At 49.9% G+C, this 21578-nt stretch overlaps 1 protein-coding gene across 2 annotated transcripts in view; it reads right to left on the minus strand.

The window, feature by feature from the left end:
* The window catches only part of LOC137432063 (papilin), a 200703-nt gene that overhangs the window by 24343 nt on the left and 154782 nt on the right, over nucleotides 1–21578 (minus strand). For both annotated transcript variants that reach the window (XM_068123806.2, XM_068123801.2), the window contains exons 9-11: nucleotides 15931–16101; nucleotides 6450–6494; nucleotides 744–914 (exon numbers count right to left, since the gene is read on the minus strand). In XM_068123806.2, the coding sequence (XP_067979907.2) occupies nucleotides 744–914; nucleotides 6450–6494; nucleotides 15931–16101 (387 nt within the window). The remainder of the gene's footprint in view (nucleotides 1–743; nucleotides 915–6449; nucleotides 6495–15930; nucleotides 16102–21578) is intronic.

Here is a 21578-nt window from a genome sequence, read left to right on the forward strand (position 1 = left end):
AGCTCATCACCCATCTAACACCATCCCTCCCATGAAGCATGGTGGTGACAGCATCATGCTATGGTGATGCTTTTCAGAGGCAGGGACTGGGAGACTTAGAAGACTAGAGGGAACAATGAGTGGAGCCAAATAGAGGCAAATCCTTGAGGAGAACCAGCTTCAGAGTGCAAAAGACCTTATACTGTGGCAAAGATTTCTGTTCCAACAGGACAATGACCCCAAGCATGCAGCCAAAACAACATTACAATGGCTTCAGAAGAAGAATGTGAAAGTCCTTGAGTGACCAAGCCAAAGCTCAGACTTGAATCCTATTGATAATCTGTGGAAAGACTTGAAGATTGCTGTTCACCGAAGCTCCGCATCCAACTTGACAGACCTTGAGAAAATCTGCAAGGACGAATGGGAGAAACTCCCCAAATCCAGACGTGCAAAGCTGATACGGACAAACCAAGAAGACTCAGCTGTCGCTGGCAAAGGTGCTTCTATAAGTATTGACTCAGGGTGTTGAATACTTATGTGAATTAGATATTTCTGTATTTCACTTTTAACTATTTTGTAAAAATTAGTTTTTTCGTTCCACTTTTATATTATGGGATATTATGTGTAGATCAGTGACAAATAATGTCAATTTAATCCATTTTAAATTCAGGCTGTAACACAACAAAATGTGAAAAAAGTGAAGGGGTGTGAATACTTTCTGAAGGCACTGTACATATGCAGCCTCACGATACCAAACTTCTTACCCCTAATTGGTGCACAGATGGATAAACATTGATGCTCCATAAAGAAGTTGTTGCTGTTTCCCCGGCAACCTCCGTATATAAAGTTATTGCAGGTGCTGTTCAGAGGATTATAAGACCACCGTTGAAATGCTGCACGACAGGGGCCAGTCTCTTCTGGATCGAGGCAGAAATCTGGAGGACATTAGAAAAGTGTCAATTCAAAATTCTCTCTTACCTTGGGTATTATTATATTTAGCTTAAAGCTTCATAGCTTTGCAAGTGATAATCGACATATTCACTGCACATAATTTGTTTCAACAAAATGTTTTGCTGATATCAAATATTGGCAACTCTTCATCCACAAGCTTATTTTATGTGGATTTTTTTTTTTTTTTTTTTTTTTTTTTTTTTGTATACAATATCGAGGCTCGTGAAAGAGCGAACATTAATCACATGAACACACAGAAAGACAAACCGACACATAAAACATATAACATAGGGAGCGGTAGACAAGATGGGGAGAGAGGGGGAAGGACACAAACACAACATTTGAGAGCAGGGACCGAGAGACATGGAGACATCGAGAGATCTGAGAGAGGGCGAGGGCTTTGGGGGGGGGGGGGGGCGTGGGAAGGGGGCAGTGGGAGAGGTATAAAACATATGGACACTGCCAGGACTTCCAGGAAAGAAGTTGGAATTTCAAACAAGGTGGATCTGGGGTGAATTAGCGGGGGTAGAAAAGATCAAGGTTTTGGATGGGGGAAGATAAGAGATGGTGGTGAACAGCTGTTTTAAAGACCTGGAGGGAGGAGTGGGATTGAAGGGAGTGAGGGAGTTTGTTCCAGAGGCGGGAGAAAAGAGGAATGAAAGAGTGAAGGTGAGCGGAGAGCCGAGATTTCGGCAGTTTAACCATCAGAGGGTTGCTGGCAGATCTTGTGCGACCTGTAGGAATATTTGGGGGACAGAGCACAGAGAGAGCTGGGGGTGCAAGGCCGGAGAGGAGTCGGTAGAAGACAGAAAGACCACCTACCTGCCTGCGGTGAGTGAGTGAAAGGCCCTCAGAGATAGCTTCATCGCGGGAGATTCCAATAATTCTGAAAGCTTTGGTTTCAACAGCGTGAAGCCGAGCTAGGTGTGAGGCAGGAGCACCGGCCCATAGGGGAGAACAGTATTCCATTGAGCTGCGGATGAAAGCCTTGTATGTGGTGAGGAGCTCAGGTGTGCCGAGGAAGGACTTCGCACGACGGAGGATGCCCAGTCGGCGACTGGCTTTGGAGGCCAGCTTGGAAATGTGGTTTTCCCAAGAAAGATCATGGCAGATAGTGAGACCCAAAATCTTGAGCGACAGAACTTCTTGGAGAGGATTGTTGAGAAAGTAGATGGGAGGGTTGTCCAGTCGATCTTTTCGGAGAGACATAGTAAGAGTGTGAGATTTGTCAGGATTGAAAGACATGTTCCACTTGTTTGACCAGTCTGTGATTTTGTCCAGGTCTTCAGAGAGTGAGGAGGCAGCAGACTGCCGATCTGAGGGAAGAGGAATGGAGCGGCAGAGAGTGGAGTCATCAGCAAAGAGATAGAGAGGATTTTCGAGAGAGTCAGAGAGATCATTGATGAAGACCAGAAAAAGCACGGGGCCCAGAACACTGCCTTGGGGAACTCCAGCCTGAACAGGAAGAGGAGATGAGAGAAACCCATTCAGGGCCACACGTTGACGACGACTAGAGAGGAAGTCCGCCAGCCATGCGTGGAGATTTCCATGGATACCAAAGGAGGAGAGTTTGGTGAGCAGAGCGGGGTGCCAGACCGTGTCGAAGGCACGTGATATGTCGAGGGAGACAGCTCTAATTTCCTGTTTGGCATTGAGGACCTCCATCCATTGTTGAGACAGCAGAAGCAGCATGTCCAGAGTAGAGTGACCTGGTCTGAAACCAAATTGATGATCAGAGATCAAGCCATTGGAGAAGAGGAAAGATTTCATATCAGAAGCAATGATGGATTCCATGACTTTGCTGATAATTGGGAGAAGGCTGATTGGTCTGTAGTTGCTAGGATCTGTTTTTGCACCTTTTTTGTGCAAAGCGGTGATGTTGGCTGATTTCCAAGCAGATGGCAGTTGACCTTGAGCAAAAGAGAGGGTGAAGAGAACAGAGAGAGGGTGAGATAGAGCAGCAGAGCAGGATTTTAGGACCCGTGGGCTGATGCCGTCGGGTCCAGTTGCAGAATCAGAGTCGAGGGTTGACAGAAACTTTTCCACCTTGTCAGGAGGAAAGGACACGGAGTCCAGGAGCAGCAGGGTACGACTGGGTATGGTGGGTACAGAGAGGGATGGGTTTGGGACACAAGATTTAGAGGCAAACACAGAGTTGAGGCATTCAGCTTTTTCACGTGCGGAGTCAGCTGTGGAGCCGTTTGAGGTAAGGGAGGGGATGGAGGGGGAACAAACACCAGAAACGGATTTGACCAGACGCCACCAGGATTTGGAAGAGGGAGACAGATAAGAGAGTTCGGTCTTGAGAACGGAGAGATATTGTTTCCTGGCTCTCCTGAGGGTGGACACACACTTGTTTCGGGCTTTGTGAAAGGAAATGAGATTTCCTTCCGTTGGATTTGCTTTCCAGGAGACGAAGGCAAGTTGTTTCTGGGCAACAGCCTCACCACAAGATTCCGTGTACCATGGACGGGAGGAAGGGTATGACAACTGAAGACGAGATGGGATAAATCTGTGCATGAGAGAGAGCAATTTACTTTGGAAGAATTCCCAGGATGAGTTGATGTCAGAGGTGGTAGAGATGGGAGACCAGTCCAGATGATTGATGGCTGCTTGAAGACCGTGCCAGTTGGCCTGAGTGAAATGCCAGACTCGTCGACGCTGAGCAGGCTCCCTGAGGATGGTCAGAGAGATGTCCACTTTAACAAGGACATGATCAGATGATCCGATCGGAGCAGAAGAAGAGCAGCAGACATTTTCAGGGAAGTTAGTCATAACCAAGTCCAGAAGAGAAGATGTTCCGTTGACTGAGATCCGGGTCGGGAAATTGACAGATTGTGTCAGTCCCAGTGAGTCGCAGAAGTCCTTTGCTGAGGAGCCATGGCTGGTGAGAGAGGTACCCACACCCAGCCAACTGGCATGATGACAGTTGAAATCACCACATATGAGGAAGAGAGAGTTGGGATGAGTAGATAGAAGTTGGTCCATATCATCAGACAGCGAGATGTAGATGGAGTCATCACTGTTTGGTGGACGGTACAACACACATATGAACAAGAGGTGGGAGCGAAGGGGAAGCCGTAGCCAGAGGTATTCCTGGGGGTGAGGTGGAGAGAGTGCAGTGCAGGGCGAGTGAGGAAGAGAGTTTTTGATAAAGATAGCAACCCCGCCTCCAGGACGAGGCTCAGGTCTATCATACCGGAGGAGGGAGTAGCCCGGGAGAGATACTATGGAATCAGAGACATCATAAAGGAGGAAAGTTTCTGTTAAGCAGATCACGTCTGGTTTGACAGAAGCAACCTGTATGGAGAGATCAGTTAAGTTTGAACGAAGGCCCCGGATGTTTGAGGTCCATACCGTTAATGAAGAGGAAGGGGGAGCATCAGATACAGAACAGGGGGGAGGAGGGGTAGGGTAAGATGTGGAAGAGGTGGAAGAGGTAGGGAGAGCTGTTGAACGTGTGTCAGAGATTTCAGAATAGCTCGGAGAAAGGGAAGGATGGGGCGGACAAAAGGTTTGATGGTGATTGGGTGAGCCACAATGAGGTGTTATTTGAGGAGGGGGAAGAGCGAGGCAGAAGGTTGGGGGAGATGGAGGTGAGAGTTTGAAGGGGGAAGAAGCGGGGAGGACGCTTTGAGGAGGGGGAGTGAGCGGGGGGAAATTGAGAAGCAATGAGGGTGGGGAGATTTGAAGGGGAGGGGTGAGGGGGGAGTTTGGGAGGGAAGGGACAAGGGGAGGGATTTGAAAGGGATGGGATATGGGGGAGATTTGGAGGGGAGGGGTGAGGCAGGAGTCTAGGAGGGGAGGGGCGAGGGGGCGTCTTGGCGGGGAGGGGTGAGGGAGTAGTTTAGGAGGGAGGGGGCAAGGGGGGAGATTTGAAAGGGATGGGTGATGGGGAAGATTTGGAGGGGAGGGGTGATGGGGAAGATTTGGAGGGGAGGGGTTATGGGGAAGATTTGGAGGGGAGGGGTGAGATTGGATTTTTGAAAGTGTACGATTTATGGGAAACGAACATTTATTGCAAAATGAGTTTCTTGTGACCTTCGAGTTAAAAATACGTTTAAGGACGCTGGATGGAGGATGGAGTGCAGGAGAGTTTAGGGAATGTAGAACAAAGGCACTATAGGAGATGGATATATATTTTTTTTTTTTTGGGATGAATTGATTTGGTGAGCAAGTCGAAAGCAGCCTTTTAAAGAAGAAGAAGAAAAAGGTGTTATAAAATATGACGGAATACATAACTTGAGGGGAAAGTGTAAACATTGAAGGTTAATGAGTGAAAACTATCTGGGGAAATGGGGGAGAAACACGTGGTCGAAGAACGAACGAACGAATAAGAATGAATAAACGAATGAGAACAGAGAAGGAAATGTTTTTTTTTTTTTTTTTTTTTTTTTTGAGTTGAGATTTACACAAGGAAGTAGGCTATGGGTGAAAAGACTGGGAATACAGAGAACGAAAGTTATTGGATCACAAACGACGGACCACTGAGAGAAAAACAAAGCCTCAAGGTTGTACAGTGCACACTGTACAAGGCCTTGCTCGCGACACGGCAAACAGACGATCAATTTATGAAAGATAAACACCGAGAAACAACCAAAGTTGCACACAATAACTTCACACACCGAAAGATAAATACAGTTTCGACAAAATACAATTGTGAACAGACTTAACTTCGAAAAACGTGGAGACCGTGTGGAGCTTCGAAAATCCCTGCCGCCGTCTCCAAGATCTCGCGAGATCTCATTTATTTTATTCTATTTTATTCTATATCTATTTCTATATCTATTCTATATCGGATCTATTTTATTCTCAAACCTCTTCATTTGCAAGAGCTTGGGAGCTACATCTGCATTAGATACAGCTGCTGTGATTATGGTAAGTGAGAAACAGGAGGGTTTAAATGGATGCCATCAGATGTAATATTTTGATGCAATGTGCACAAAAGCTGCATTTATTTATTTATTCATATGCAGCCTCCGGCTGCTTGGCTGCATCATTTTCTGGGGGCACAGCTGTGCCGCTGATGCAATGCCCCCTTACCAGCTAGCTGGTACTCATTTTGCCAACCTCGGAAGTATGACAGGCTGAGTCGACCTGCCTGGTATTAATGCAACGGCACGACAGGGGCTTGAACTCAAGACCCTATGATTGTAAGCTAGCCACCTTAATCGTTAAGCCAACACCAGGATAAAAAATGCATGGAAAGAAATCTTAAATTTTAACTTGGGATCCCAGTATCTGGGATGTGCTTATCTGGGAATGTCAGAAAGGCCAACCAATGTGATGTTCGTTTTTTGCAATCATTCTACTTTAAGGGTATAAAAATGAAGTATTGTAGGAGGTGCATTACAAAACAACGTGTAAGAAACACTTAGATTAATAGGGAAATATATGAAAGGAAAGAGGGATGTGCGAAACGAAGCAACATGCATTTTGGAAATATTTGAGTAAGAATACAAAAGGCATCTGTAATATAGTTAATTATTTGCAAATAGCAAACCAAGTCCCGTCATTACCTCTTTCATCTCCAATAGAGCCAGCTCGACTTAGAGTCTTGAAATCTGCAACAATAAAAACATCATCATGGAGACAGAGGATTATACAAACAACACAACATGCATTTTAAGGCCATTTTCCCTGCTAGAGCGGGGGTTAGCCTTGCGGTCCCCACGACAATCTTCTCCATTTTGCCCTATTTTCTGCATCTCTCCTTGTTAACCCCCTTGCCCGCATTTCTTCTTCCACCATCTTTAGCCAAGTCTTTCTCGGTCTGCCCCATCCTCTACTTCATTCTACATTCATTTCCATCACTCTTCTCAACCAGTCACTTTCATCCTTCCTCACCACATGACCAAATCATCTCAACCTGTGCCTCTTCACAGCATCAATCACAGGCTCTATTCCCATCATCTTTCGCAATTCATCATTTGTCTTCCTCTCTCTCTCAACGATACTCCGCATATCCGTCGAACCATTCGCATTTCCACCCTTTCCAACCTTCATTGCTGCTCTACATTCATTACCCATGTCTCGCTCCCATAAATCATAACACTTCTCACACATGCAGCATACACCTTTCCCTTCAGCTTCAACGACACTCCCCTCATCATCAGCACGCCACTCAGTTCCCGAAACTTCTTCCATGCACATCTCACTCCAGCAACCGTTGCCGAGTCTGATCCACCTTCTCCATTCAGCATGTCTCCGAGGTAGCAAAATGTTTTCACACCTTCCAGCTTCACGCCGTCTCCAAGATCCAACTCAACATTTCCTCCATCTGCAGCTCCCTCTGTGCACACCTTACATTTGAATGTAGCTGCCACACTGGTTAATGACCCTCTCAGACCACTACATTTTTGATGAACCCACTCAGCGCACATTGTACATTGAATGGAGTTCACTCCGACACCCTTCCTACACACAGCACAGGGCCACTTCCCAGTTCTTTCCACCTCACCACATGCTTTACCACTTGCCATCACCTTCCTCTTTCCGATATTCACCTCCAGACCTTTTGTCTCCATACATTCCTTCCACTTGTTCATCTTTTCCTTCAGTCCATCCATACTTTCCGCAATCAACACTAGATCATCTGCATACAACAACTCCCACGGTAAACCCTCCTTTACGTTCTGAGCCAGCACCTCCATCACAGCTACAAATAGTGGTGGACTTAGTACCGACCCCTGATGCACTCCCACCTTCACCTCAAACTCACCACTGTTCCCGTCCTTCATCCTTACAGCTGTGTACGCTCTTTTGTTCATTGCCATCATGACTCTGATCAACCATTCCTCCACTCCTCACTTCCTCAATGCCCATGTCAATACTTTGCGTGGAACCCTATCGAATGCTTTCTCCAGATCAACAAACCCAAGAAACAACTTCTTACTCTTCTCCATGTAATTCTCCTGCAACTGCCTCACAATGAAAAGCGCGTCTGTCGTTCCTCTTCCTGGCATAAATCCAAACTGCATTTCGTCGATCTTCACTTTCTTCCTTATCCTCCTCTCCAACACCCTTTCCAATACCTTCATTCCATGCTCCAATAACTTTATCGCTCGGTACGAGCCACACTCCAGAGGGTCACCTTTCCCCTTGTACAGAGGGACGAGGGTACTCAGTTCCCAATCCACTTGAATGCGGCCTTCTTTCACCACCAGATTACAGATCTCTGTCATTCTCTTCACACCCCAACTTCCTGCTGCCTTCAACATATCTCCCACAACTCCCTTCGGCCCTCCCGCTTTTCTACCCTTCATTGCTTTTATCGCTTCCTCAACTTCCTTCTCAGTTATCTTCTCTGCCGGTCCTAAAACTGGGTTACTCTCTATGTTACCATCCCATTCATTCTCTGTATTCAACAGCATTTCCATATATCTATTCCATCTTCCTTTAATTCCATCTGGGTCGACAACGATTTGTCCCATTTCATCCTACAAGCAACTCACCCCCATCACATCACACCTCTCTTTCGCTATCTGCTTTGCAATCCTGAATACTGCTTTCTGACCCTCTTCCGAATCCAAGCGTTCTCCAAACATTCTCCTACATGCCTCCTGCGCTTTTGCTACCTCTTTCTTTGCAGCCTTCCTGGCTGCCTTATAACTTTCATGCTCTGCTGTTTCTGCTCCCGTACCCTTCGCCTTCTGCCACTCCTTGAACTTCTTCCTCTTCTCGTCAATCCTCTTTCCAACTTCATCATCCCACCACCATGTTTCCGAGTGCCTCGGTGGTCCTTTTGTCCATCCACAGACCTCACCAACGGCTCCCAACAGACTAGCTTTCATTGACATCCAACCACTTTCAAGCTCAACCACATTATCCTGACCCTACTCAGCCTCTCTTTTAATGCCTCCCTTACTGTCACCTCTTTCAACCTCCACACCTTCATTCTCGGTTGGTACTTCACCCGCCGAGCTCTCCTCGCACCTTTCACCCTTATGTCGCAGACAACCAAGTGGTGCTGTGAAACAGCCTCCTCCCCCGGGATCACTTTTGTGTCCCGGAGGTGCCCCCTATCTCGCCTACGCACCATCAGGTAGTCAACGGTTGTCGTCGACCCACCTGACGTGTATGTAAAGAGCTTATTATCCTCTTTCTGGAAATGAGTATTACAAATCAACAAATCAGCTCCATCAGCAACTCCAAAATCCTTTCACCTTCTCCATTTCTCACACCATATCCGTAACCCCCATGAACTCCCTCAAAACCATCCATACTCCTTCCCACATGTCCATTTAGGTCTCCTCCTACCACAACAACTTCCTCATCTTTCACGTTTTCCATCAGCTTCTCTATCGCACACCAGAACTTGTCCTTCTCTTCATCGCTTCGACCAACCTGCGGAGCATATCCCGAGATGACGTTCACCAAGAGCTTTCCAATCATCATTTTCACCATCATCAACCTTTCACTCACTCTAGTCACACTCACCACACTGTCTAGAAACTCCTCAGAAAACAGGACACCAACACCATTCACGCCCTCCGGGCACCCTTGCCACATAAACTTGTATTTCTGTCCCTGCCTACCCTTCACCATTCTCACACCACTTCTCTTCCATCTCGTCTCCTGCACACAACATATGTCCACTCTTCTTCTGACCAATACTTCCACCACTTCTCCTGATCTCCCTGTCATTGTCCCTACATTCCCTGTCCCAAACCTCAGAAACCGATCTCCACTTCGGGCTGTACCCTGCCCATATGTAGTTGTAATTGTCATGGTTCTCTTTTTGAGGCAATGTTTTTTATGGCCGGATGCCCTTCCTGACGCCAACCCTCTTAGTCGTCTCTTACGACACGCAGGGATACGGTGTACCTATTCTGATCCAGGGTAAACATTGGGAAACCTTTAAAACATGGAAATTCTGGGGAGGGGGGGGGGGGAGGGGGCGGCGTCAGCATCACGGCTGCGGTTTAAACATATATAAATAATATTTAAACAAAACCATGAAAAACAATCTGGGATAAGTCTTTAAGTGAGAACGTGGATTTGAGAAAGCAGGAGCAGAGGTGCAAGCAAAACGAGATATAGGGGGCGGGGCACAGGTCGAGACGAGGAGGAGAGCGAACAAGCACGTGTCCGGGAGGAGAGAAAGAATTAATATAGAATTTATTTATTTATTATTTGGTTGTTCTGTTTTCAACACGCTGGACAAAGGGTAATATGTTCGTGAGAGGTAGGGGGGAGAAAAGAAATCAAAGAAACAAACAAACAAGACAGAGGATTATAATTAATAAAAATAAAACCCCATATCCTGAAATGAAGAAAATCCAAAACACTCATACAGGAATATGTATTACCCTTCATTCGAAGCACATATGAAAGATCATGTGTTAGATCGTTTTTATAACAAAGTTACAGTGAAACAATCATGCTAGGCAATGGGATGGGGTAAAAATTTAAAAAATAAATTCCCCCGATCCTGAAAAAAAAAGAAAACACACACACACATACAGGAGTATGTATTACCCTTTCTTTGAAGCATATATGAAAGATCTTGGCTTTTTTGATGGATTTAGGCTTTTTTTTGGGCTCTCTGCTCACCTTCACTCTTTCATTCCTCTTTTCTCCCACCTCTGGAACAAACTCCCACACTCCCTTCAATCCCACTCCTCCCTCCAGGTCTTTAAAACAGCTGTTCACTACCATCTCTTATCTTTCCCCATCCAAAACCTTAATCTTTTCTACCCCCGCTAATTCACCCCAGATCCACCTTGTTTGAAATTCCAACTTCTTTCCTGGAAGTCCTGGCAGTATCCATATTTTTATACCTCTCCCTCCCACCCCCCCCCCCTTCCCATGCCTCACCCCCCCAAAGGTCTCTCCCTCCCACAGATCTCTCGATGGCTCGATGTCTCTCGGTCCCTGCTCTCAAATGTTGTGTTTGTGTCCTTCCCCCTCTCTCCCCATCTTGTCTACCGCTCCCCATGTTATATGTTTTATGTTGTAGGAGCTGTGCCCCCACATCAATCGAAAGAATGGACGCGACAAAAAGCTGGAATTCGTCCGAGTTTCTTTATCGTCACAAAACAACTCGGGTACTCTGAAAAGCCCGTTTATCGGGCAGCAATATATATACACACATTATCCCGGAGCGTTTGCCCGGGAAAGGCGAGAGGGGGCGTGGCCGGGCGTCCCGGACTCGGCCTGGCAAGTCGAGAGCGGGCGTGCCCGGGCATGCCCGGGCGTCCCGGCCGAGGCCTGGCAAGTTGAGCGCGGGCCTGCCCGGGCGTCCTGGACGAGCCCGGCATGGTGATCGCTCCGCGTCCTTGGTAGGTGCAAGGCGATTGTGTAAACCCAGCGGTAGCCGCTACACACGTCCCCCCAGAATCGACTTGCACCGGCAGGGTCAATTTGAGGGGGGTCCTGATGACCCGGCCGAAGCGACCCCTGGCAGGTCGTGGGGGGGGGGGGGGGTCCGGTGTGGTGGTGAGTGGTCGAGTGGGGGGCACCGTGGATGGGGGGTGGCCTCGCCGCGGCGGAAGGGCCAACCGTGGTGGTTGGTCGATGTCCACGTGCGCCGGCTTGAGGCGGTCCACCGCAATCCGGTCCGACCTGCCGCCGATGTCGATGACGAACGACTTGTCGTCCCGTCGCAGGACCCGGAAGGGCCCGTCGTACGGTGGCCGGAGTGGCCCCCGATGTGCGTCATGACGCACAAAAACGTACTCCGCTGTGCGAAGCGCTGGGGGGACGTAGGACTGGGGGTCACCGTGGTGGGATGTTGGCACGGGGGCAAACCGTCGGGCGGCCTCCTGGAGGTCCGAGCGCTGGTGAGCTGCGGACCAGGGACTGGTAGCGCCGGCACGAATTCGCCCGGGACGCCTAGCGCCTGGCCGTAGACAAGCTCGGCGGTGGATGCCCGGAGGTCCTCCTTGGGGGCCGTGCGGAGGCCCAAAAGGACCCACGGCAGCCGGTCGGCCCAACCGCCATCTTGAAGGCTGGCCATGAGCGCGGCCTTCATGGAGCAGTGGAATCGCTCGCACAACCCGTTGGCTTGGGGGTGGTAGGCCGTAGTACGGTGCGGTGGAGCTTGACCCCCAGGTTGCAGGCGACCGCGCCCCACAGCTCGGAGGTGAACTGCGGTCCGCGGTCTGACGAGATGTCCACCGGTGCACCGAAGCGGGCGACCCAGGTGGCGATGAAAGCCTGCGCCACGTCGGCGGTGGTGGTGGAGACGAGGGGAACGGCCTCTGGCCACCTGGTGGTCCTGTCCACCATGGTGAGCAGGTGTGTGAACCCCCGTGATGGGGGGAGGGGGCCCACCAGATCCACGTTGACGTGGTCGAAACGTCGTTCGGGCACGGTGAAAGGTGCCAGCGGGGCCTGGGTGTGTCGGTGGACCTTGGCCTGTTGGCAGGCTGTGCAGGTGCTGGTCCAATCGCGGACGTCCCGTTGAAGGCCGTGCCAGACGAATCGCACTGACACCAGCTTCTGGGAAGCTTTCCGGCCCGGGTGGGAAAGGCCGTGGAGGGAGGCGAAGATGCGGCGTTGCCAGGTAACGGGCACGATGGGGCGAGGCTGGCCTTGGGAGACGTCGCAGAGCAGGACAGTGTCCGCGAAGGGGATGTCGGCCAGGCGGAGGCCCGTGTCCGCCGCCCGGAGGGCTTGCACCGTGGTGTCGGTGGTTTGGTCCGTCGCCATAAGCGCGAAGTCCACGCCGAGGTGGACCGCGTTCGCGCTGGCCCGAGAAAGACAGTTGGCCACGGCATTGTTTTTGCCGGCGACGTGCCGGATGTCCGTGGTAAACTCCGACACGGCGGAGAGGTGGCGCTGTTGGCGGGCCGACCACGGCTCCGTGACCTTGGCCATTGCGTAAACCAACGGCTTGTGGTCGACGAACGCCGTGAAGGGTCGGCCTTCCAGGAGGTGGCGGAAATGGCGAACGGCCAGGTGTAGGCCGAGGAGCTCACGGTCAAACGTGCTGTATTTGAGCTCGTTCGGCCAGAGCTGCCGGCTGAAAAAAGTGAGTGGCTGCCAAACCCCATTCACCCATTGCTCATGTACGGCGCCCACCGCGTAGTCGGAGGCATCCGTGGTGAGGGCGATGGGAGCGTTGAGCACCGGGTGAGCGAGCAGTGTTGCGTCGGTGAGAGCCCGCTTTGAGCTTTGGAAGGCCGCGTCCATTGCTGCGGACCAGACGATGTCGTGCTTGGCCGGCTTGCCCCGGAGGGCTTCGTAGAGGGGCCGCCTGAGTTGAGCAGCGCGGGGCATGAAGCGGTGATAGAAATTCACCATTCCCAGGAATTCCTGCAGGGCCTTTATGGAGCGGGGACGCGGAAACGTGGTGATGGCCTCGACCTTGGTTGGCAGCGGTATGGCCCTGTTCTTGGTGATGTGGTGGCCCACAAAATCAACGGCCATCGTGCCGAAGTGGCATTTGGCCGGGTTGACGATGAGGCCGTGCTCGCTGAGGCGCCCGAACAGTGTTCGGAGGTGGAGGAGGTGCTCGGCCCGGGACGTGCTGGCGACGAGGATGTCGTCCAGGTAAACGAAGAGGAACGGCAGGTCACGCAGCACGCCGTCCATCAAGCGCTGGAACGCCTGAGCCGCGTTCTTGAGGCCAAACGGCATCCGTAGGAATTCGAATAAGCCGAACGGCGTGATGACGGCCGTTTTAGGGACGTCGGCCGCCCTGACAGGTACCTGGTGATATCCCCGTATTAGATCGATTTTTGAAAAAATGACCCGTCCTGCCAAACGGGCGGAAAAGTCTTGGATGTGTGGGATCGGATACCTGCCGGGGGTGTTAGCATCGTTAAGGCGGCGGTAGTCGCCACATGGGCGCCAGCCGCCCCCTGGCTTTGGGACGATGTGTAGTGGCGAAGGCCACGCACTATCGGAGCGCCGCACGATGCCGAGGTGTTCCAAAGCGTCGAACTCGGCTTTGGCCACGGCGAGCTTAGCTGGGTCAAGGCGGCAGGCTCTGGCGTAGACCGGCGGGCCCGTGGTTGGTATGTGGTGCTCGATCCTATGTCATACTGCGACGGCCGAAAACGTCGGCCGCATGAGGGCCGGGAACTCCATGAGCAGGTGGGCAAACTCGTTCGCCGCCGGGAGGGCGCATGCCAGCTCGGTCGGAGTGGAGCTGCTCAATGTGCATACCAGGGAGCTGAAGGTCTCGGCGTTGATGAGGCGACGCCGTTGGACGTCCACCAGCAGTCCGTGTGCGCAGAGCAAGTCTGCGCCTTGCAGAACCATGGGCACGTTTGCAGTTACAAACGTCCAAGTAAAGCGTTGGCCGCAGAAGCAGAGGGTGACGTTACGTGGGCCGAAGGTGCGGATGGCCGATCCGTTGGCCGCAACCAAGGAGGGGCCGCAAACCGCGGACTGCCTGTCCTGATCAGAGGCGGGTATGATGCTCAGTTGGGCGCTGGTGTCGCACAGGAAGCGCCGTCCGGACGCTTTGTCCGTGATGAAAAGTAAGTTGCCCGTGTGGCCGGCGCTCATGGCTGGTAATGAACGCCGGCCCGGCCGTTTCCCGGCCTGCCGAAGGTGCACGGGGGTCGGCATGTCCGGGCCTTCTGTCCGAACCTGGCATGATAGTAACACCACGCTTGGTCAGGTGGAGGCCCCGGTCGTCGTGCTGGAGGTGGTCGGCTCAGCGTAGCGGCCGCCAATTGCGTCGGCAGTTCGGTCGTCGACCGTGCCGGGTGCTCGGGCACCATGGGCGTTGCGTCGGACGGCGGTGGGCCCCAGGTCGCTGCTGCAATGCGTTGGCCTGCCGCAGAGATCTTGTCGGCTTCCCTGGCGAGGGCCCGGGGATCCGTGATCGCCGTGCTTGCCAGGGCGAAGCGTACCGGGCTAGGCAGCTGACGGAGGAACAGCTCCCGGAACAGGAATGCCGGAGAGTACTCGCCGAGCAACGAAAGCATGTAGTCCATTCGCTCGGACGGGCGCGTGTCGCCGAGCTCGGGCAGGTCGAGCAGGCGCCATGCGCGTTCCGCCGATGGGAGGGCGAAAGCGTCGAGGAGGAGCTTTTTAATCGCGCCGTATTTGTCAGCGGGTGGCGGGCTCTCGAGGAGGCTCAGGGCGCGGGCCGCGGTGGCTGAACCGAGCGCTGCTACCACATGCTGGAAGCGGGTGTCGTTGGCCGTGATGCCTCGCAGGGTGAACAGGGAGTCCGCCTGGGCGAACCAAACCGCCGCGTGAGCCTCCCAGAAGGTAGGCAGTTTAAGGGCAACTGCCGTGTCCATGTCGGTAGGTCACCAATGTAGGAGCTGTGCCCCCACGTCAATCGGAAGAATGGACGCGACAAAAAGCTGGAATTCGTCCGAGTTTCTTTATTGTCACAAAACAACTCGGGTACTCTGAAAAGCCCGTTTATCGGGCAGCAATATATATACACACATTATCCCGGAGCGTTTGCCCGGGAAAGGCGAGAGGGGGCATGGCCGGGCGTCCTGGCCGCGGCCTGGCAAGTCGAGGGCGGGCATGCCCGGGTGTCCCGGACGCGGCCTGGTAAGTCGAGAGCGGGCGTGGCCGAGCGTGCCCGGGCATGCCCGCGCGTCCCGGCCAAGGCCTGGCAAGTTGAGCGCGGGCCTGCCTGGGCGTCCTGGACGAGCCCGGCATGGTGATCACTCCGCGTCCTTGGTAGGTGCAAGGCGATTGTGTAAACCCAGCGGTAGCCACTACAATGTGTCGGTTTGTCTTTCTGTGTGATTAATGTTAGCTCTTTCACGAGCCTCGATCTTGTATACAAAAAAACAAACAAAAAACTCTTGGGTAAAAACTTTTGCAGAGTTACAGAGACATAGCCTGAGGCCATAAAAGACCCCGATTGCATTATAGGCGTTATCTTGAGAAAATGCATCCTAGGGTTAAGCAAACTTACCAGGTCACCTACATCAAAAAGTAAACATCTGCAAACACTAAATGCCTAAAAGGTACATTATGTTAGGAAAGCATGGCGTTTTCATACGAAAAAAGCGTTTTCAGCCAATATAATCATTAACAGTTGCATTCACACGGAATAGCTGGTTAACTCACTGCCTTGGAGTGCGCATTTGTTTGTACACTGTTTCTCTGTTAAGAACATGTTCTTGGTGCCACGACATCCTCCATACGTGAACAGATGACAGGTACTCGTCTCAGCCTTGTGGTACCAGCGTTGGAACGCTCCCCGGCATGGGCCCTCTTTTTGAGGCAAAAGGCAAAATGCTGTGTACAACAGCATTACCACAAAGATCAACAAGACCGTTGGCAACTTTAAGCCAAAAATGAATGTCAATAATAAAGTAGTTGAGTGATATAATTAATACACACTTTACGAGTTATCAATGCAATATAGAAACAGAAAAATAAACAGTTTTAAAAGTTTTACCTCAGATATACTGTTCAGAAAGGAAATGAACAAACCATCCAATCCTTATACATTTCTATGCAGTTTAACAATGTATTTACATCAACTGGCAATTACCCATCTTCTCTGGGAACTGTTCAACACTATTGTGTTCCATACAATCTGCCGATCATCAATCAAATACTGTATTAAAGCAAATATGTTACCTTTTTTTATTTTTAAAGTCAAAAACTATAAACAGAGTAGCCCACAATATAATGACAGTTATATTCTCTTTGCAGATTTACAGAGTGATTGTTAGCACCATGCGCTGTATGATGAATGAATGAATGAATGATCGTTTTAAGGCCATTTTCCCCGCGAGAGCGGGGGTTAGCCTTGCGGGCCCCGTGACAATCATGGTTCCCTGTTTGAGGCAATGTTTTTATGGCCGGATGCCCTTCCTGACGCCAACCCTTAGTCGCCTCTTACGATGCGCAGGGATACGGTGTACCTATTCTAAATCGGGGTACACACCGGGATCATTCACCCCAGCAAGCTGGTACTCAATTTCTCGACCTCGGAAGGATGACAGGCTGAGTCAACCCCCCTGGCGTTAATTCAGTGATCGACCGGGATTCGAACCCAGGATCCTAGGATCCCAAGCCGACACCCTAACCGCTAAGCCAACACCAGGCTGTATGATATAATCAAGAAAAGTTTGTGGTAAAAACTGGTCAGTGAATATTTGCATATGGTGATGAAACATCTTCATATATCAAGCCACAGTGTTATTGGATTCATTTTATTGAACGGACAGTTCATTTGGCAACGCAACAAAAGGACTTCACTGAATTTATGGAATAATGGCTTGTATATTGAAACACAATGGTTCAGAGAGGATAGAACAACTCCACATAGTGTGAAACGTTGGTCACCAAACCCAACGTTTGGTCAAACAAACACAGTTGGTAACCTTAGGGAAAGTGACAACTTCCTGGGGTTCTCGAGGTGCTGGCGATGGTAACTTGCAACATTGCTTCTCTCTGCCCCATTTGCAAGGCAATTCAGGCCAAATCCCCTCACCCACCCTACCCCAACGCACCCCTCTACATAAGATGCCAACTCATTGTGTTTATCCATGCTCAACCTTCAAATGCCGATTGTCAAATGAAGAAACAGCACATACCATTTTTGAAGTCATTTGTATGACTCAGTAAGAGAGAGAATTGAACAACCAACTTCCTGGACTCACAGTGAATTCTCTAAATGCAATTCCAATGTTCAAGATTGTTGCCAATCTTAGTTCAATGAACGTGCTGTTTTGTAAGATCAAGGCAAGTGTTAATCTTTTGAATGTATAGAGATCTCATTTGGGTATGTATGTATGTATATATATATATATATATATATATATATATATATATATATATATATATATATATATATTTATATATATATATATATATATATATATTTATATATATATATATATATATATATATATATATATATATATATATATATATATATATCGTCTCGGTTCTCCTCCTCCCTTTCCTCCACATACATTTCCCGAGGTCCTGGGTCGATTCCACTCCGCTTATCTCTCCCACCGGCATCCCGTCGCCTTGACCAGCCATGGCGTGATTTCAAAATTCGGGTTTTGCTTTAAAACACAAATTTTCAGCAGCTCGTAATTTTGAGCGCGTTAAGCGTGCTTCGGGCCTCGTATCTCACTCCCTGACACCAATTTGTTACGGTCCGCGGATTAGGATGTTATTTTTACCGAGTGGAGGTATAACCGCGGCCGAACAGTTGTTCCCTGACCAAAACCCGATTTACCCAAACGTTGGCCGTATCGCACCACAGCTACTCAATCTGGAAAACTCTAAAGCGACCGAATGCAAAGAGGAAGAAGACGTACAGAAGAGTAACGGGATTTATTACTATTTACACACATAAGCAAAAAGAGCAGTCACGATTATGTACAGGGACATGAGACGCAGGTGACACAGTGAATTCCTTATAGAAGCTTAATTACCTACCCAGGACAGAACAAACAAAGACGACTCACACGGAGAATTGCAGAGTGGATTGGCTGGAAGGAGGTGTGTGGCTGGAGGGGGAGGACGGCACGGAGCTGGCTGGAGCTTGATCCCGCACGGGACGTCGGGCTGGACCTCGACGGCCGCTGATGCCACCGATCCTGTCGTGTGCGCGGGATCATGGGTCGGATCACGGGTCGGATCACGGGTCAGATCACGGTCGGAGCCGACGCGCTGGTGGGGGGTCTGGCGTGACGGGTTCTCTCCTCTCTCTTTCTTTTGTCCAACCACTCTTTCTCCAACGCAACCACTCAACGCAACCACCGACCACCCCTGACGACCAACTCAGCTCTTGTCATGGACCTCTCTTTTCAGACTCATCTCCTTGTCTCTGTAAAAGCGCATCTGTTGGGGGCGTCTCTCATGGGTTATATATAGCCCCACCCTTGAACCTTTGCGAACCTCCCCGATCGCTCTTCCTCCGCCCTCTCAAACCAAACCCCTCGTGCTCGGTTGGTTGTTCGGGGCTGGCTCACTCCTCCCCTCTATGACGAGGTGGAGACACGCCTTTCTTCCCCAACCCTGCCTCGTGGCCAATGGTGGTTGAAGAAAACCGCCCAAAATGCAGTTGGCCATTGAAATGAAATGAAAGGGGATCTACTCTTATTTCACTTGGTGCAATGGAGTATTTAAATTAATGGGAGACACAGCCTTACCCTAAGACACATAATAAGATATAAGCTACTGAACAAGGGTTTTATCGGGTCCTGCAATGTGGTGTTTATGGAATAACTACTGAGACGCCCTTTTTATCTTTACACTACGGAGGTATTTACAAGGAATCATTACATTTTACAGAGGGTGATATTTACAACAATTTACTATACAATAAAAAAAAAAAAAACCATTCTCATATCCACAATATATATATATATATATATATATATATATATATATATATATATATATATATATATATATATATATATATATATATATATATATATATATATATATATATATATATATATATATATATATATATATATACACATACATACATACATACATATATATATATATATTGTTATAGATCGCGGTTTGGATGTTATAGACCGAGCGGTGGTGTAAGACCGCGACCTAACAAAACTCACCCGATTCACCCAGACTTTGGCCGTATCGCACCCTAGCTGCTCAATGAGGGAAAAGACAAAAGCGACGCAATGTAAGAGGAAAAGGAATTAAAACGAGAAGACGTACAGACGAGTAATGGGGTTTATTATTTACACACACAAGCAAAAAGGAGCAATCAAGTTTATTTACAAGCACATAAGACGCAGGTGACACAGGGAAAATACTAGCTTATACAGACTTAATTAACTACCCAGGACAAAACAAACAAAGACGACTCACACGGGGAATTGCAGAGTGGATTGGCTGGAAGGCGGTGCGTGGCTGGAGGGGGAGGACGGCACGGAGCTGGCTGGAGCTTGATCCTGCACGGGACGTCGGGCGGGACCTCGACGGCCGCTGATGCCTCCGATCCTGTCGTGTGCGTGGGATCACGGGTCGGATCACGGGTCGGGTCACGGGTCGGATCACGGGTCGGATCACGGTCAGAGCCGACGCACTGGTGGGGGGTCTGGCGTGACGGGTTCTCTCCTCTCTTCTGTTGTTTGGTCCAACCACTCCGTCTCCAACGCAACCCCTCAACGCAATCACTGAACGCAACCACTGAACGCAACCACTGACGACCAACTCAGCTCTTTGTGACCCTCCTTGTCTCGGCTCAAAAGTGCATCTCCGTTTCTGCTTCCAAGCTCGACTCTGTAAAAACGCATCTCTCTCTTGGACACGCCCTGCCTTGGGTTATATAGGCCCCCGCCCCTCAACCTTTGCGAACCTCCCCGACCGCTCTTCCTCCGCCCTCTGTAGCCAAACCCCTGGCTCATGGTTGGTCGAGCGGGGCTGGTTCACTCCTCCCCTCTCTGACGAGGTGGGGAAACGCCTTCCTTCCCCCAACCCTGCCTCGTGGTCAATGGCGGCAATTGGATCGGAGGTAATATGGGCAATCGAGGGCTCAGCGGTGACGAGAGGGGATGTAATATGGAAATGGAGGTTTTGGGGATGGGAAGGAAAGGGAATCTATTCTCTTTCACTGGTGCAATGGAGTATTTCAATTAATGGAAGACACAGCCTTACACTAATACACAGAATAAGAGATAACTATCAACAGGTATATTCTATTACTTGGCTGACGTGTATGCTTGTGGACTATGGGACGCCCTTTTGGTCTTTACACAGCTCCGGAGGCAGGAGGCACAGAATAAACAATAATCACAATAGTACAGCACACAATCCAAAAAATATACAGTCCTCATATCCACAACACTGCACCCTCCTCCTCTTAGGCACGTCCCGGGCCTACAACTTTTATTTAGTGTGACACGTAGGTGTAGTTCCCTCTACTTTTAACCTGACCCTGAGTGCGACAGTTTTAAAACATAAATAAATGTGTCCCGCTGCTCCATTGCACCCTACCTAACAGACTTACGCCCACAGTTAACCGAATTGCGGAATGGTCTTCAAACTAAACACTGACGGTGGGGAGCATTATTTACACTGACGCTATTTTTATTTACAAAACTAACCCAGGACCTGTAATTGTTCTTTCTGGGGGGGAGACAGTCTGCTCTGCATCAATGCACCATGAAAGCACCTATAACGCACCAACACACCCTCAAGCACCAATCAGTGCAGTCACCACTGTTCATCAATAAAATAAATTCAACAACCCCTAACCCTGCAGGTGTCTCTTGCTCTTCGGCTCCCTCTGCTGGTGATTATTATTTGTCTTCCAGATGTTGTCATTTTCATTTTGCTTTGCTTACTGGCGGCCTATTTTCAATAAAGTGTGCCCAATGTGTCCTTCTTATTTATTTTATTTATGGCCCACAGGGCCGACTAGTGTGGTTCACCTGTGGGGCATCGGTGCCCTGTGGCCAAGGTCCGCCAGCAAGATTTCGGGCCCTCATGGCCGGTTCCAGCAGAGGGGCCATGCCCCAACCCATGGGGTCCATAGGTGGTGCTCGGCCACAGACATGTGGTCCATAATGTGGTGCATCGATGCAGACAGCTGGTTCTGGGAATTTCGGGCGCACAATGGCCGACCCACGCACGCTCCCCTCGGCGCCCAACGGCGCACAGGTCATGTGGGAGACAAAAGAAAGACAATTGAGCGAGGGGTAAGGTCACAAGGGTACACGTCAATAAGGCAATGCAAGGCAAAATGCGTACGGAGGGCGAAG

The sequence above is a fragment of the Myxine glutinosa genome, chromosome 1, assembly GCF_964187855.1.
Source record: "Myxine glutinosa chromosome 1, kmMyxGlut1.1, whole genome shotgun sequence".
Taxonomy (NCBI): Eukaryota; Metazoa; Chordata; class Myxini; order Myxiniformes; family Myxinidae; genus Myxine; species Myxine glutinosa.